Here is a 16,911-nt window from a genome sequence, read left to right on the forward strand (position 1 = left end):
CAATAGAACATGTTGCGTTGGGGTGCACAGGGATTGCTCCTGCCCTCCCCGAAGGGGCGACGGATTTTCGGCAGAGTGCGAGAGTTTGCAGACAGGAATAACATAATAAAGAATAGGCGCACTTTAATAGCGAAGAAGAGATTAGAAGACTGGTGCAAATTACCTAGGGAGAATTGAATGACGTATAACTAACACAGATGTGGAGAGGCGGGATAGAGGAAAATTGAGACTCCCTGCGAGTGTCTCCGGCTCAAAGTCTCAACCCTGTCTTTCAGTCGGCCCTGTGCTAGTGCAACACCGACTAAGTTTGATCAGAGTGATATTGGCGACTCTTTTGCCGGGGGAAAGAGACGAAAGTGATATTTTCGTTGTCTTTTTTTATCCTATCCCCGAAGGTCACGCTGGTGATATCCCAGGCCACCTAGTGATAGTTACAAAATTGCAGAGGGAATTCAAAATGGTTAGAAGGGCAAAGGAAAGAGTCATACTTTTGGGTTTTAGTTTCTAGGTCTAGAGGATCCAGCTACCGCCCTATATAAAGTTGACAGCCTTTAGCATCCATCCCTCCATCAGCCCATGACAGAGGAATAGCCAACCAAGTGATGCAAACACCTGTAAGGTTTATCTGAAATAGTGTTTGGCCAATCATTTTACGTCAACCTGTAAAACTGGCATTACATTTTGCGTTTAGCAGTAGTATGCACATGAAAAAAATTCGCAGCCTTTCTATAAATTGACGTTATTGGATAATAAAATCAGTGCGCATCAGTCCTGGCGCAACTGGATGCCCGCGCGCCGCTCGTAGTCTCTATGGTGCGCAGATTCGGAGAACATTTAATGCCAGATGGTGGAACTCATATTACATTTTACCGTGTTTTAGGGCCACGTCAGCCGACACAGCGACACGAATTGTGAAATGAGGTTTCGTGTACTGGCAGCTCTCGTGGTTGTACTGGTACCGATTTTCCGCGTGAAACGGCCCGCTGTTTCACTACCCTCCACTGGTGTGTAGGCGGCAGAATTAGGTATAGATCGTGGCTTGCACACAAGCAAGTGGAGCTTGCAGTCCGTATTGAGGGAGTTGCCCACGCACTTGGGTGAGTAGAAGGGATCGTGTTGTGTTGCTCATTGAACGCCATTTTTTATCCATTGGGGCTAGCGTGAAGTGGCCGGCGCACTTATAATGCATTACTTTAAAATGTCTGCAGCTATGAGGTACGTTTCTTCCTCGTAGGACGGCCCTGTAATCAGACAAGAACTATCTCCAGTACCGTTCGAGGTATGATTGCAGACATGCCTCGATCATGTATTAAGCAAACAACCCATGACGCAGACAGGCTGTATACACTCCGTGCAACGCGACCGGCGCGCCGCTGCGCGACCGTTACAGAAGGTAGGCAGTGAGAACCCCAGCGAAACGAAACCACGCCGTATACGTAGGCGCAGACTAGGGGGGGGGGGGGGGTGGGGGGGGGGGCATCGGGGCTCGTGCCCCTTCTGGTGACATTCGGGGGGGGGGGGGGGGGGGGGGCACAGCCCCCCCCTCCGGGCCATGATCCTTACCGAGACGCAGTTTACGTGCCATGTAACGAGCATCTGGTAGTGGCATGTAGACAAGATAACGCAGAAAGCGACGGACACATGGCGACACATACGCTGTAAAATGTACCCCCTAAAATAAGCTATTGATAATTGCCGGTGTAAAAAAAAATTCCGCGGAAAAGCACTCCCCCCTCCCCCCCCCCCCCCCCCCCCCCCCTCGCCGGAAAATGGAAAGTCTACGCCGCTGGCCGTATACATTGTTACGCATTGAAGTCGTAACGGTGCGGTTGCTCTGGGTTGACAGCAAGAACTGCTGCGTCGTTAAGTGCTTCAATAGTTATGAGTTCTATCTTGTGGGGATAAAGTTTCACAGTTTTTCAACTCGCCGATGTTTTGTGGTACAGCGACAACGATGGACCCGTGTCGTACGACGCAAGAAATTTGGTCTCCCTATCACGTCTTCCACTGTTTCGGCACGGCTGACATATTCTACACTGCCGTGTTGCGCTCTGCGTTTGTTTTCGTACCAGTAACGCCTACCTATTTTAGAGCCGATATGACAAACTGGAATGCCATCCCACACTCGCTGGTACCCAGTGCCAATTTCGTTGGAGAAATGCCCTCCAAAGAGGTTTCGTCCCCATCGTACGTGTCGATAATATTTCCGGACCAATATGGCATGCAGTCTGTACTTCATAAAGAGAGATTCGGACGGTACCAAAACTTTAAAATATGAATCTAAGCAAAATTACAATGAAACTCGGAATCACTGGACAACCAACGTTTGAGTAAAGAAGTTTATGTGGTGTGCTTTCTCTTTTGATCAGCGTCCTTTTGGATGTGTAAACGCCGACACCCCGAGCCCTGTAGACGAGATTTTTTTTCTCGGCTTTGGAGTCACGTATTGTAAAGTTTTTTTAATTGAAAGTACCGTTCACTGGTCCCTTCCTACTTGTAAAGCGTACACCTCCCAAACCAGTGGTATTCTCTTGACAGCCCTTGGCGGTCAAAAGCGGTTCCAATTCAGGTTCGCCACCCGAACGAAATTTCCACCTGGTTTTCCTATGCCGCACCACCTCTTTTTGGCACAATAAGTGTTGTGTCAAGTTACTGTCATGTTGCAAGCACCTGTGCGCCCAAATATTCACTTCGCAGAGCGCGGTTATAACACAACATTTTGGGTCCAATGTTGGATATCCCGTACAGCTTTATTCCTTTATTCCTTCGAAACATAACTTTCACACCTGCAGTCTTAATGAAACTTAGCACACTTTGTGCTCAAGCTTAGTGAACATCCCCCTCGCCTCCAAATTTCATCGTACCAGTAGTCCTACGTTTACAATGACGAGCCAAATTTTCCACTGAGAGCAGTTACGGTTCGGCCATCTTCCTTTTCGGAAGATTGCTCCAACCCCTTTTCCGACCGCAACTAAAGAAATGGCGCCTATTAAAGACTCGAACTCAATATATGAAGCGGAGAACAGCTAGATGGCCTTTTTAGGTCTGCCCCAGCACTCATGCAATGTCACACACAACATATCGGCTCAAAAAGCAAACGTTCCGTACGTGCGGACTTCCGCCGCCACAGCTTCGCATACGGAAAGGCACCGCAGGCTGCTGAACGCGCCTCACTGTCGAACGCCAGCTCCTCCAACAGCGGCGCTATGCGCGTATTTCAAAGCGTCCCCTATAGTTCCCGCACGGAGCGTATTGGACGCTGTGTACGAAGCAATCCAGCTTCTAACTTTCTTTGTTACGTGTCCGCAGAAAATGTTATCATCATGTCTTTGGATGATGAAATTTCACGCATTGGACAAGCAGGTGATAGCAAAAAACAAATGGGTCGTTGGTTGTTTATACAATAGGAGCTTAGTCTGCCAAAATACGGCGCCCTTGTTACCCACTGTAGATGAGCAATTTAGCCAGTGTAGCCCGACTCATAGCCGGGAATCTTTAATGGGCTCCATGCAGTACTGATGCACGCCAGTATCATGGTCATCGGCATTGAAATGAAAAGGGGGGGGAGTGGCAGGAATGAACCCAGGATCCCTATTTTCTGCACCTCGAGCTTTCGCTCCACGTGCTCGGAGCTGGTGTGCGCTAGCCCTCTCGGCTACCAATCCCCCCAGGTGATAGCAAAAATCCTTAGAGATGCTTGTTGTTGAAAAAGATTCGATTAACAAGAGAAACGAGACACACAATCAGCTAGTACATGGGGAGTATACTGCGTATCATACTTAGTACTCACGGCCACAAGTTAGGGCATCGACGCCTGGTGGAACTTTTACACAATCCAGGGTGACGATACCTGCCAATCCGGGATTGTCAGGCCCCAGGCCGGTATGGCCAGGGCTCGCCGTTCAGTCGGTCCGGCAGCAAACCTCGCTGGTGGACCGCTCCGGATCGCGATGAGCCAAACCGGCTCCATCGGTCCTGCCCAACCTAGCCTCGCGCACCACGGTCTTTCCCGCGTGAGCTCGTGCCTCCTCGGCACCGTCGTCTTCCACCCTTCATCTCCCACATTCTCCTCCCATCAAGGCCCGGACTTCGAAGGGCTTCCGGTACTCGGGATCTCATGGGCCGCTAAGAGGAGTTCTTCCATGCCAGCCGGTGTAACGTGAACAAACGTGAACGTTGCAGTCGGGGACGTCTGACGTGTTGGAAGAAGCGGCTTCTATTGGTGTTGCCGGGGTGGACATGTTGTAGCGCCCGAAAGCGGCGTAGTTGATCGCGGGACCTACGTTGTAGGTCTTTTTTTTTTTTTTTACAGGTTTCACCTGGTGTTTTTAAGCAAAGCCGCGGAAGACAATATCGACAGCCCCTTGTCCGTCGCTCGCTGTTCAGTTCACCACGATGCAGCAGAGAGCCTGTTCTAAGCTGGTCTCACCGACGTGGACGAACTTGCCCCTTTCCTCGTTGATGTCGCCGCGAGCGTAAATAGAACTGGCCGCGTCCGTCGGGATCGCGGAGCCCACCAAGCCACTTCGGCTTTTCGGCGTTCCGCCAGCTGGTCACCACCGGTGCCGTCGTCTCCATGGATGGCTACACTCGTGGTCTGCCAGGCCGAACCAGTGTCAATCACCCTGAGCACTTGGGGAAACGAATGGGCCCATGTATGATTCCGGTGGACTTTCTGGGTGTCCGCGTATGTTTTTTTTTTTTTCTAGGAAGCCATTCTGCGGAAAACTAAGCGCTAAAACAATACACAATAAAGAAACACGCGGCCGCAGATTGTGGCAGCGGCCATGTAAGCGTCTGCCTGTGAGCGTCAGCGACTTCGTCGGCAAGCATTTTTGCAGTGGATGATGCTGCGAAAATACGTGCCGACGAAGGTGTGTACCGTGCGGCTAACTCGGAGAATCCTCATTCTGGAGCTCGCTTCTGGGTCGCCACAGACAAGGGATTTCTTGTGCTTTACGGCAACATCATGTTAGTCATCTTCGCAGCGTGACGGTAGAATTCCTTGAAATTAGCGATGTGAACTCAGCCAGACACCTCGTTTGTATCCCGCCGAGTAAGCCTAGAAGTATGACAATACGCTCGCGTCTTTACCTTCTAGGGTCCCTCTCACCTTGGAACAAGCGATGCGGAAAAACCAGTAGCTGCGCTGCTCAGAGGACGAGTTTCTCTCATGACTGGGTGACGATGGCGTAAACCCTGTGAAACTATTGCGGAAGCAAAGGGATCCAATGCCAGTGGCGGGATGGGAAATGCCATACCCCGTTCCGTAACGGCTGCGTATACCTTGTGCGACTCGATGTAAGCGTCATCGTCTCGTCCCGTCCACGCGCATACGGGCTCTAGGGACTCATTTTGCCTCGGAGGGGGCGGCAGCTCAGAGAGATAGCCTGCTGGAACTGTTTGCGCCTCAAGGCAAGCTTTACAGCTACAAGCCCACCAGAATGCCTTTCGCCTCATTCCCTGCGAGGTCGTGATGTGACATAACTTATAAAATGTCTTACTGCGACTGGCACAACCAGCCAGAATGAAGTCAAAAAAGCTTCCGGTACGTCACCTTCGTAGCTTTTTAGGAACCACCCCCCTGAAGCGAGAGTCGTCCCCTTGCCCTTTGTCGTTCGTTGCGATGATGCGGAACAACAAGCCGTCTTGGACCAGCAGACGTGAATCGTGGTGCTCATTAACTTGCCTGCTAGCGTTCCCGGTGTCAACTGCTATTCCTGCAATTTTTCTGACACCCGCAGACAAAAACCCATCTGCTCTCGGGGCCTCGACATGGTCTTTTTTTGCTCACCACTTCAGCCCCAAGCAACGATCTTTGTTCCCCTCGAGCAACGTCCTAAATCTACAGCGAGTACTGGCTGTTTCATTTCCTTCCAGCCGTTATTCAGCTTTCCAGCGAGCATGCCGTGCCTCTCTTCCGCCTCCGAAGACGACGTTGTTTCATCTTACTCACACTTCTCGACACTCCTGGTTGCATCACCTCCTTCCTACTGCAATTCTGGGTTATTGGATAGAGCGCATCCGCAGCTTCGTCCTTTGAGTTTTTTCGCTACTCGACTCGAGGAAACACCTGCTGAGCTCTGCTGTGAGGCAAGTCTCCAAAACTAAAACAGACTTTATCTCGACGGGCATCGATAGCGTTAGTGAACAACTCGCTCAGCGAATACCTGGGACTCACTGCGTACGACCAGAAGCAGACGCATTCTGACCGGGCCCCACGTTGGGCGCCGTTTTTATGTGGGAGCGCTCTACAATAATCGCCGCACTATCGATGTGCTTCGCTCCTCTCCCAATGAGTGACATGACAGTACGAGAATTCAGCGAATGGGCTTATTGTGCTTCCCGGTTGCCCTTCCTCGAGATCCGGCAGTCCGGGCCCGCCAATCATGCTTGTCGCCCTCCATTCAGATCGCGCAGTCTGAGTCCGTACTCAGACCCGCGGATCGTCCTTCTCGCGCTAGCGCTGCGTAGGCTACCTCTTCCGGGCTATATTGCCCGAGACTCGCTGCGGAACAACTCCGGGATTGTCATGGCCTAGGCCGGTATGACCAGGGCTCGCCGCTCCCGCCGGTCCTGGTCGGAACCTCGCTGGTCGGCCGCTCCAGGCATTTCTATGGGCCAGACCGCCTCCATCGCTCCCGCCCGGCCCTGCCTCGCGCAGTACGCTGTCTCGCGCCAGCTCCTTTCTGAATGAATAGCAGCACCTGCCACAGTGAGCACGGTTTTGTTTTTAAGCGGTCAATGTCCAATGGGCAATTTCCGCCGTGTCTACAAAGCGTGACAAGGCATCACGAGAATCGTCTAAAAAACCGTCAGACACCGACAAAATAGCGCGAATTAGGTCCCGCTAATTTTAGAGTTACGGAATGCATTGTAGAAATGCTAAATTTGACGGGCAAGGTATTGTCCGCCACATTTAGCTCACGATGGACGCATGATGTGATCAGCAAGATGTGACCACGTCACTTCATCAGCATAACGTCGCCACGTCGCACTAACCATCTGACCACATGATGCAATATGACGCAATGAACGTGACGTGACACCATGGCGTGAGACTAAAAACCACAATGTGACGAAGCTATGACGTCACTCTACTCTGTGTCACGTGACGCGACGTCGTGGGACACCGTGTCGTGACACTGTGACGTCACCTGCCCCAAACCATGTACGTGACCATTGGGCATAGTACGTACGAGGGGGTTTAGAGAACATTATAAACAAACACTCAGCGCTAATCAAAACACGGTGCTCATTTTGTGTTTCGACTAAGCTCGCACATACCGAAATTGGGTCGCGTTGTCTGGCAGCTGGCACGGTTGACGCAGGTCCGACTTCCTGTCAAACTGTTTCACCACGCTCGTCGGGTGTGTAGTCGTTAGATGTAGCAATTAGTCGTGACTCTCTCGCTCGCAGGTGGAGCTTGCAGACCGTTTTGAAGGAGTTCCCCACGCGCTTGGGTGAGTAGACGGGCTCGAATTGAGTTGCTCATTGAACGCTCTTTTTTTGTACATTTGGGCTGGCGTAAAGCGATGCTCACACTGCTAACATATATATATATATATATATATATATATATATATATATATATATATATATATAAAACGGCGTGAAAACACTGTTTGAGGCGTGTCTCTTTCTCGTAGGATGACCCTGTTACATTGACCATACAAGTATTGCCTGCAGTCATGTTCGACGCATCGATATGTATGAAGCAAAGCAGTCTTCGAGTGTTCTTTATGCGTCTCCGACGTTACTTCTTCTGTCATGTCTGCAGGGACCACAATTTACATTGTAGGATGTATGAGCAGTGTGACAGCGGCCTGAAAGTTGTTAATTAATTAAATATTTATTTATTTAAGTTTTTATATATAAATTCTATTCTGAAGACTGCGAGTGTCCAAGCCGGATGGACAAACAAGAAAATAAAACTCACGTAAGTACATCAATTCTACGTGACAATGAATGCCGCGATGACGAAGTTGTTTACAGAGAAGCTTAAAGGAGTCCCATCTGCTGATATAGTCGGCATTCGCGGTAGTGCCGTCGTTATTGCTTAGCCTTCTTGAACGGCGCCTTTGACACACGGATGTATCTCTGTTCCCGTTGGGTGACTGAATTCGGTAAAAATGTAGCAGAGCACAGACTTGACTTTTCGTTGTAGGCCCGTGCAGCTGTTTACACAGAGAGTGAGTGGCCGACGGATCGTACTCCACATAAAAACAATCTTGGACTATCAATTTTGCATGCTACGGCATTTTGTTAGACAAAGTCAAAGCGCAAAGGTGCACTAGTCCAAATTAACCTAATAAAACATTTTTGGGGTAAAGCGTGCAGTTCAAACCATACCTACAAAATCATTCTCTGCCGGAAAAGGAGTTGTTCACCGTGTCCATCCCCACGTTCCCTCTGGCCCTCTTTTCTCCTCCTGTCCCAACAGGAGCGCGTATCTGAACTACTCCCCACAGAGAGGAGAAAGTTTCCTTTTTTTTTCTCAAAATGAACGAAGAATCAAGGGAGAATTTTCTTCTTTCTATCTGCTCGTGTATGACACTGCCTAAAATCGGACGAAAAGAACTCTAAATTCGGAACGCGCAAAAATGCTTCCAGACCATTAAAATAAAAACGAGCGGATTTACTGCTTACGAATTGCGCGCATGGTTCCATTAAACATATGCACACCATGGGCTAGCGCACTCCAACTCCGAGCACGTGGAGCCAAAGCTCGCGCTGCAGAGCCTAGGAATTCTGGATTCAATCCCCATCCCTGCACGTTTCGATGTGGACGAGCATCGTACCGGCATGCTGTTGTTTATCACTACTGCGTGGTACACGTTAAAGACCCCAGTCTAGCGGTTGTACCGCACTGGCTAAATTGCTCGTCTACAGCCGATAGACAAGTCGCCCGATCTGCAGGCAGACTAAGTTCAGGCTTTATGAACATACCCACACACCAATTGCTTTCTTAAAAAAATGCATGTCATTTCGTTGCCATAAATATCCACGCGTTTTTGTGTGCTAAAAACGAAGTGCTAGCTGTAGAACCTTATTTCCCCAATATTTTTGAGATCCGTGAGATATTCTGGGTTTTTTCGCATGCCTCCTTAACAGATTGATGGCCTAAAACCAGCACTCCCCAGAAAACACAGCGCTGACCATTATCTGATTAAAAGGTGGTTCACTGATAGGCCACAAATGCAGCTTCAACGTTCAACATGACATGGTTGTATATTCACCCTCTTCCCATTTCTATTCGAGTGACAAAGAATCTAGAGTGTGGTTCACAACCCTGTGAATGGGGCACTTTAAAGACGTCAGAACGAATTTCTTTAAAGGATTCAGGAGCCAACGCAGGCCGATGGGCCGAAATCGGAAGGTGATTTGCCAATCTTTTAAAGGAGTTCCTTTTGAAGGCCTCTAACGTGCTCTACTGAGAGGTGTCTCAGACTGACAGATCAACGACGTGCGCTTTGTGTCCCAGAGAATGATGGAGAGAGACCGACCCGCCATCCAGATCATTGATGGCTTCCGCTTGCCGGGATTCTTCTCCGAAGAAGTTTACAGGAGCGGACTTCGCTATCAACCAGAGGACAGCGACATCATCCTGGTTACCTTCCCCAAGTGCGGCACTCACTGGGTGCTGGAAATCGTCAAGGCGTGCTTCCGAGTCTGCAGGGGCGTCACACCGGGATGGAGCTTTCTCGAGATGCACGGTCTGGACGGCACCCTAAGGGCCGACAGACCGCGAATCATTTTCACTCACCTGCCCTTTCACTTTGCGCCTTTCTCGCCATCCACCAAGTATATATACGTGGCCAGGAACCCTAAAGACTGCTGTGTGTCTTTTTACCATCACACGAAAACATATACGGATTACTGTTTCCAAGATGGAACTTTTGACGAGTATTTCGAACTTTTCATCGAGGGCCTCACGGACTTCGGCAGCTACTTTGAGAACCTTCTATCTTGGTACGCCAAGAAAGATGAGCCTAACGTGCTGTTTCTCACGTACGAGTCGATTCATGCTGATATGAAGGGATCTGTGCTGAAGATGGCTGGTTTCATTGATGGAGAACTCGCTAAGGAGCTTGCGGAAGACGAAGCAAAAATGACGGATATAATTGACAGTACGAGTATGACAGAGATGGTGAAGGATTGGGGAGTACAGTTCGTGAGGAAAGGCGTCGTTGGAGACTGGAGGAATTACTTTTCGAAAGAACAGTCCGAGCGACTGAAGAAAAAGTTGTTCAAGAAAATGAAAGGTACTTCTGTGCTAAGTCTTTGGGATGACTTGGACTGGCTTGTGGATCGTAAAGAGGCCGCCTAGATGCTAATGTTTGACTAATTAGCTAGAGCATGAACAATAATGACTCTGTTCCACCGTTCATCGAGAAAAAACATTTTTGTCGTGTGGTTAGTATGCCCTATCCACGCGGCAAAAATTTTGTCGTGAGCTGTCTTTGACTACGTCGCTATAAACAAAAGAAAACGCTTGGCGTAGTGAATTTTGGTTATATTATTGTCGCTTCTCTGCCAATTAGGTCGCACCAATACGAAAGCCGAAGAACGCTTCAAATGATATGAAGATAATAAGGCAAGCCATGCATTGTTAATCTTACAGTGACTGCAATTTTAACTGAATTTGTATACACGTATGCCTGATTTATTTAGATGAATCAAATAAATAGTTTGATTTGAAGTTTTCCAAGTGACGTTTGTGTAAGTTTAAGTTGTCACTTTCGCCATTCCTGCTACATGTTTCTTACTAAAAATTGCAAGTGCATGACCAGGCATACTTACTAGTAACTGCACTTAAACTCAACTTTAAAGCAATGCACATTGCGATGTTGTTATCGAACATGTCACCATTTTGGTTTTTTGTGCAAGCGAATTAAGATTATAGTGTATTGGGCAATTTGTTTCAAATTCGGTAAACATCCTCTTGGTTTCTGTGATAGGTTCAAACTTGTGGCTATAATGGTACCTCACAATTAAAAATTTCTTTACATTTAGATATAGTGCGATTTTAAGGAGTTTTTGCCTTTCTGTGTGATTTACGGGAACAATTAAATTGACCGTTAAGTTCTGAAGGGTATTACATTCAAAAGCATCGCATTCATTGAAAAGTTGTCAGTAGTCTTCTTATTGTGTAACCCATAACGCAAATGTGAGTTATTTAACTCTAAGATATGTGTGCGCTCTTCACCGGCGCTCCTGGTTGTATCAAAAGATGGATTAAACCTGACTATATCTAGGGGCATACCTGGGTATGTTGAGGCGGATGCAAGCACCGTCAATATGTTTCATGTGTGACTGGCCTTACCTGCACAGTTAATCTAAAAGCCCGTATTTGTCGCCGTTTTGGCAGACCGCATTTTCAAGGCGCTCAAGTGTCCCGAACTAGTTGTCAGGACATAGAACGAATTTGTGAGCAGCAGCAGAGGCTTCATTTTCGACGTTTCGAGCAGAGGCTTTTCTTTCTCTAGGGTAGGGAAATACAGATTGCAGGATGTTTTGGTCTGAGCTCGACAGAGAGAAGGAGGAAATAATAAAAATACACAAGTCGACCTCAAAAACACTCACAGACAGGTGGCCATGTTACTAACAACACTCAGACATGCTATAGCAAAAAAGAAAAACACACCAACATGCAACAGTCGGTCAGGGCATTCTCCAGGGAAAGAAAAACATGTATAGTAAAAGGCTGCGTTCCCTTTGTTGCCAAGCTCGCTTTAAAACAAAAAAAAAACACAAGTATTTAATCCAAGCTGGGTGGGTCACCAATGAAAACCATTAACATTAGTGAAGTGAACAATGAGCGCCGGAGACGAGAAGACGCAGAAGGCCGCAAACCACCTTCTTGGCTTAACTGCACACGCCGTGTGGTGCGGCGTGGAGACAAATCGCGTCCTGGTCGAGGCTTTAAAGTCGAGCACGTTCGGGCCGTTAGGGGCGTTGGCTTACTGTCATGTGCATAGGAAACAAAAATAAAAAATAAAAAAAAAAACAAAAAAAAGGAATCTTTGTCAAACAATCTCCTGCGAAAGCAAAAAAAAAAAATAAGTAAAGGGCGACTTCCCCATATCCCCAAGCCCGCTCTAAAAACTGGAATACCATGTATATAATCAAAACTACGCGCATCAGCGGTAAAAACAATAACAACACATTAGTGAAGTGAACGGCGAGTGACGGAGGCGAGGAGACGACGCGGGAAGCCGCAAACCATCTTCGCAGTGTAACTGGACACGCCGCCTCTAGCAGCGTGAGACAAATCGCGCACTGGTGGAATATCGGACTGGTAGGCAGATATTGACCAGCTAACAAAATGCTGTTTTCCTTTTATTCTTCGGAATTACGGGATGTGATAGTGTTTTGCCTAAATCAACCTGAAGCCTGCAACAGCCTGTGGAGTTTTCTTTTTTAGATATCAATGCCAAGTGGAGCTAACAAACTAAATTTTGATAATTAACGTGACTCTCTACTTTTACGTGTGAATTCATTTTTAGATTCACGTTTCACGGCGGTAAATTTTAGATACGTATTGATATTATGGTATACGTGACAGTAGAAGTGTTATGCAACTGGTGTATTTTGCTTTTTTACAATGTCTGAATTGTGGCCATTGAAGCGCGTTATCTTGGAATTTTTAGTTTCCTCCATATATCTCACGTTGCAGAGCGTGCCATTAATCATATATATCACGGCAGGAGATTGGCACGTCATATTATTGAAGAAAGCTGTTGCGCACCTCGAAATACGATGAGCGGTCACACGAAAGGGCAAAGCTGGTATGGGGCACTCCGACAAGGACCGTAGCCACCGGGTGAATCGGGACTTTTTGTATAAGGTTGACATAGTTTGCCCCCAAGGCTTTGATGCTTGCGGAAAGTGGGAAAGGGTATAGGTGGCTCGGGGCTCGTCAAGCTGTTTTCACAGCTTTTTTCCCGTGTCCGCTCTTCAACATTGTATTTTGTTGGAAAAAATAAAGGTACTATTATTATTATTATTAAATACGTGCATATAAGAGGTTATACGGTTTTTATAAGGTATCATGTGTGGGGTCGCTCTATAATAATCGCCGCGCGATCGGTCGGTGCTTCGCTCGTCTCACAACGAGCAACTCAACACAACGAAGTGACCACGAATGAGTCTACTCTACTTCGCGGTTGCCCGTTCATGAGAACCTGCAGTCCAGGCCCGCCGACCCTGGATTTCGCCCGTCGTTCAGTGCTCGCAGTCAGACTCCATGTCCAGCCCTGCTGATTGTCCTTCCCACGCTAGCGCTGCGTACTCTATCTGTTCCGGGCTATCACAGACCGAGTCTAGCTGCGGAATCTCTTTAGGATCATTATGGCCGAGGCCGTTATGGTCAGGGCTTACCGTTCCCGCCGGTTCTGGTCCGTTCCTCGCTGATTGACCACTCTGGAGATCACCATGGGCAAAACCAGCTACAGCGTTACTGCCCGGCGCAGCCTCGCGCAGCACGCTCAGTCTCGCGCCACCCTCGTCTCCCTGACTCTCCCCCTCTCGAGGCGGGGACTTCGGGGGTCTTTCGCTAGTTGGTATCTCATGGGCCTCATAGGGGAGTTCTCCCATGTCAGCCGGTGTATTAATCAGTGGACTGTAGAGACAGACGGGAACGCTGTGGTCGGGGGCGTCTCAGGTGTTGGCAGAAGGGGCTGCTATTGGTGTTGGGGGGGTAGCCACGTTTTAGCGTCCAAGAGTGGCGTAGGTGATCGTAGGATCCCCGGTGTCGGTCTTTCTTTTCGCCGGTTTCAGCTGGCTCTTCCAGCGAAGCCGCGGAAGACAGTGTCGACGACCCCCTGTCCGTCGCTCGCTGTCATATTGACCACGGTGCAGCAGGAAGCCTGTACTAAGCTGGTCCCTCTGACGCGGATGAACCTGCCGTCTATTCGCGTTGATGTCGTCACGTAAGTAAAACTGCCCGCGTCCGCCAGACTCGGAGAGTCCACCAAGCCCCTTCGACTTTTAGCCGTTCCTCCGGCTTGTCACCGCCGGTGCCGTCGTGTCTATGAATGGCTACCCTGATGTTCCGCCAGGCCAAACCAGTGTCAGTCTCCCTGAGCAATTGCTAAAACGAATGTGCCCGTGTCTCATCCCTGTAGGCTTTCAGGGTTACGCCGTCTATGGTTGTCTTTTTAGTAAGCCATCCTGCGGAGATAGAAGTGTGAAAACAACATACAAGGAACAAACACTTGGCTGCACATTGTGGCAGCGGCCATGGAAGCATCAGTCTGTACGCGTCGGAGATTTCGTCGGCTAGCATTTTTTGCAGTAGAGCCTACGGCGAAAATACGTGCCGACAAAGTTGTGTACCGTGCGGCTAACTCGGCGAGTCCTCATTCTGGAGCTCGCTCCTTAGTCGCCACTAACACGGGATTTCCTGTGTACTACGGCAACATCACGTTAATCATCTTCCCAACTCTATAGTAAAATCCCTTCAAGTCAGCGATGTGAACAGAGCCAGACTTCTTGTGTTTTTCTCGCCGAGTAAGACTAGAAGGTATACACAACGCTCGCGTCTTTACCTCGTAAAGGTCCTCTCACCTCAGAGCGAGTGATGCAATAAAACCACTAGCTGCGCTGCTCCGAGGGCGAGTGTCCCTCAGGATTATGTAACGATGGCGTAAACATAGTGGAACTGTTGCGAAAGCGAAGGGATCCAAAGCCCGTGGCGGAATGGCCATACCACATCCGCGTTCCCAAACGGCAGCGTATACCGTGTGCGAATCGATGTAAAATACAACGTCCAGTCCCGTCCACGCGTGCATCCGGGCTCTGGGGACTCATGAACCCTTGGAGGGGGCGGCAGCTCAGCGAGCTAGCCCGCTCGAACCGTTCGCGACTCAGGCAAGCTTGGCAGCTAGAAGCCCAACGCAATGTCTTTCGCCTCATCCCCGGCGAGGTCGTAATGTAATATAAACCCCAAAAAATGTCTTGCTGCCACTGCCACAAACAGCCAGAATGAAGTCGAAAAAGGCATCTGATAAATCGGCTCCGTATCTTTCAGGAACCACTCCCGCGAAGAAAGAGTCGTCCCCCTGCCCTTTGTCGTTCGTCAGGATGACACGGAATAACAAGACGTTTTGGCCCAGCAGGCGCGAATCGTATTGTCTATTAACTTGCGTGCCAGCCTTCCCGGTATTAGCTGCTATTCTGCGCAATCTTTTGCGACACCCACAGACAAACACGTCCTCCAGCGATCCCGGGGGCAACTGCTTTTCTCGCCATTTTATTGACACCAGCTGACAAACTCGTCCGCCAACGTTCCCGGTATTGTTGGCAACCAGGGCAGTTGAGCACGGAAAAAACGAGGGCACGAAGTAAAGGACTGGAGAAACGCATCGTTGTACAGTCCATTCCTCCATATCCTATTTTTTTCCGTGTTCAGCTGACCCGACTTTTAGCAATATGTACAGACTAGTTAAACTAAACCCCGAAACCCGTTCCCCGGTATCAACTGCTATTTCCGCAATTTTTACGACACCGGCTGACGAAGACTTATCTGCTTCCCGGGCCTCGACAAGCTCTTCCTTGCTCACCCTATTGCCTCAAGCCACGACCTTTGGTTCCCTCGTGCAAAGTCCCGAGTCTGCAGCAAGTATTGGCTGTTTCATTTCCTGCCAGCCGTCATCGAGCCGTCCAGCGAACATGCGGTGCCTCATCCTCCGCCTCCTAAGAGGACTTTCTTACATCTCACTCGCACTCCTCGTTACACCCGGTTGCATCGGCTCCTCCCAAATGCTATTCTAGGGTGTTCGAGAGAGCGCATCCGCCACCTAGTCCTTCGAGTCCTTTCGGTACCCTACTCGAGGAGACACCCGCTGAGCTCTGCCGTGAGACAAGTCGTCAAACTTCCAACATACTTTATCTCGAAGGGCGTTGTTAGCGTTAGTGAACAACCTGCGTAACAAATCCGTGGACTCACTGGGTACGTCCAGAGGTAGAGGCATAGTGACCGGGCCCAACGTTTGGCGCCATTTTTATGTGGGGTAGCTCTTAATAATCGCTACCCTATCGGCCATTTCTTCGCTCGTCTCCCAAGCAGTGAATCAGTACAACTAGAATACAGCGAATGGGCTTACTGTACTTCCCGGTTCCCCTTACTCGAAAGTGGCGAGTCCGGCCCCGCCGACATGGTTGTCTCCCGTCATTCAGACCTCGAAGTCGGAGTCCGTGTTCAAGCCTGCGGATCGTCCTTCCCAAGCCAGCGCTGCGTACCTTAGCTGTTCCGGATACATAGCCCGAGTCAGTCTCGCTGCGGAATTACTCTGGGATCGTCATGGCCTAGGCTAGCATGGCCATGGGTTCGCCGTTCCCGCCGGTACAGGTCCGAACCTCGCTGGTGGGCCGCTCCGGGGTCTTCATGGCCAGACCTGCTCCACCATTCCTGCCCGGCCCAGCCAGGCGCAGCGTGCTCTGTCTCGCGTCAGCTCGTGTCTCCACAGCCCCATTGTCTTCCACCCTTCTCGTCTCCCACACATGGCATATGGGTTGTGGGTACATGTGGTTTCTCTAATAGGGTAACATGCTGTTTATCACATTCTCGTGAATGCATGCTGATGTGAGAGGATATGTATACTCACGATCACTGGCTTCTTGCATGACAAGCTAGCTATTAAGCTTGAAGGGCTTGCGGACAAAAATGGCGGCAGTGATTGCAAGTACGAGCGCGGAAAACAATTGGGAAGTACAGCTCGCAAGAAAACTTTTGTCTCCAAAACGCGAGGTCTTTGGAAACTGGAGGAATTACTTTTCTGAAGAACAGGAGGCTGGGGGAATGGTTTCTGAAGGAAATATAGGCACTTATGTGCCAAGGCTTTGAGAGGACGTACTGTGACTGCTGGGTGAGAAGAAATTTGCTTGGATGTGAAAGTATAGTTAATC

The 16,911-nt window shown here is 49.3% G+C and overlaps 1 protein-coding gene across 1 annotated transcript; it reads left to right on the forward strand.

Annotated features, from left to right (window-relative positions):
* The first annotated feature begins 7,426 nt into the window (after window positions 1–7,426).
* On the forward strand, window positions 7,427–10,330 carry LOC120839884 (sulfotransferase ssu-1-like). The gene is made up of 2 exons (XM_042288243.1): window positions 7,427–7,463; window positions 9,485–10,330. Exon 2 carries the CDS (start codon window positions 9,488–9,490, stop codon window positions 10,328–10,330), a length of 843 nt encoding a protein of 280 aa, XP_042144177.1. The 5' UTR covers window positions 7,427–7,463; window positions 9,485–9,487.
* Window positions 10,331–16,911: the final 6,581 nt, after the last annotated feature.

The sequence above is a fragment of the Ixodes scapularis genome, unplaced genomic scaffold (genome assembly GCF_016920785.2).
Source record: "Ixodes scapularis isolate PalLabHiFi unplaced genomic scaffold, ASM1692078v2 ptg001339l_1___fragment_2___debris__unscaffolded, whole genome shotgun sequence".
In the NCBI taxonomy this organism is placed as follows: Eukaryota; Metazoa; Arthropoda; class Arachnida; order Ixodida; family Ixodidae; genus Ixodes; species Ixodes scapularis.

Bases quoted from the DNA above. Each gene is read 5' to 3' on its own strand.
- LOC120839884 (XM_042288243.1), top strand. From the start codon at position 9,488: ATGATGGAGAGAGACCGACCCGCCATCCAGATCATTGATGGCTTCCGC.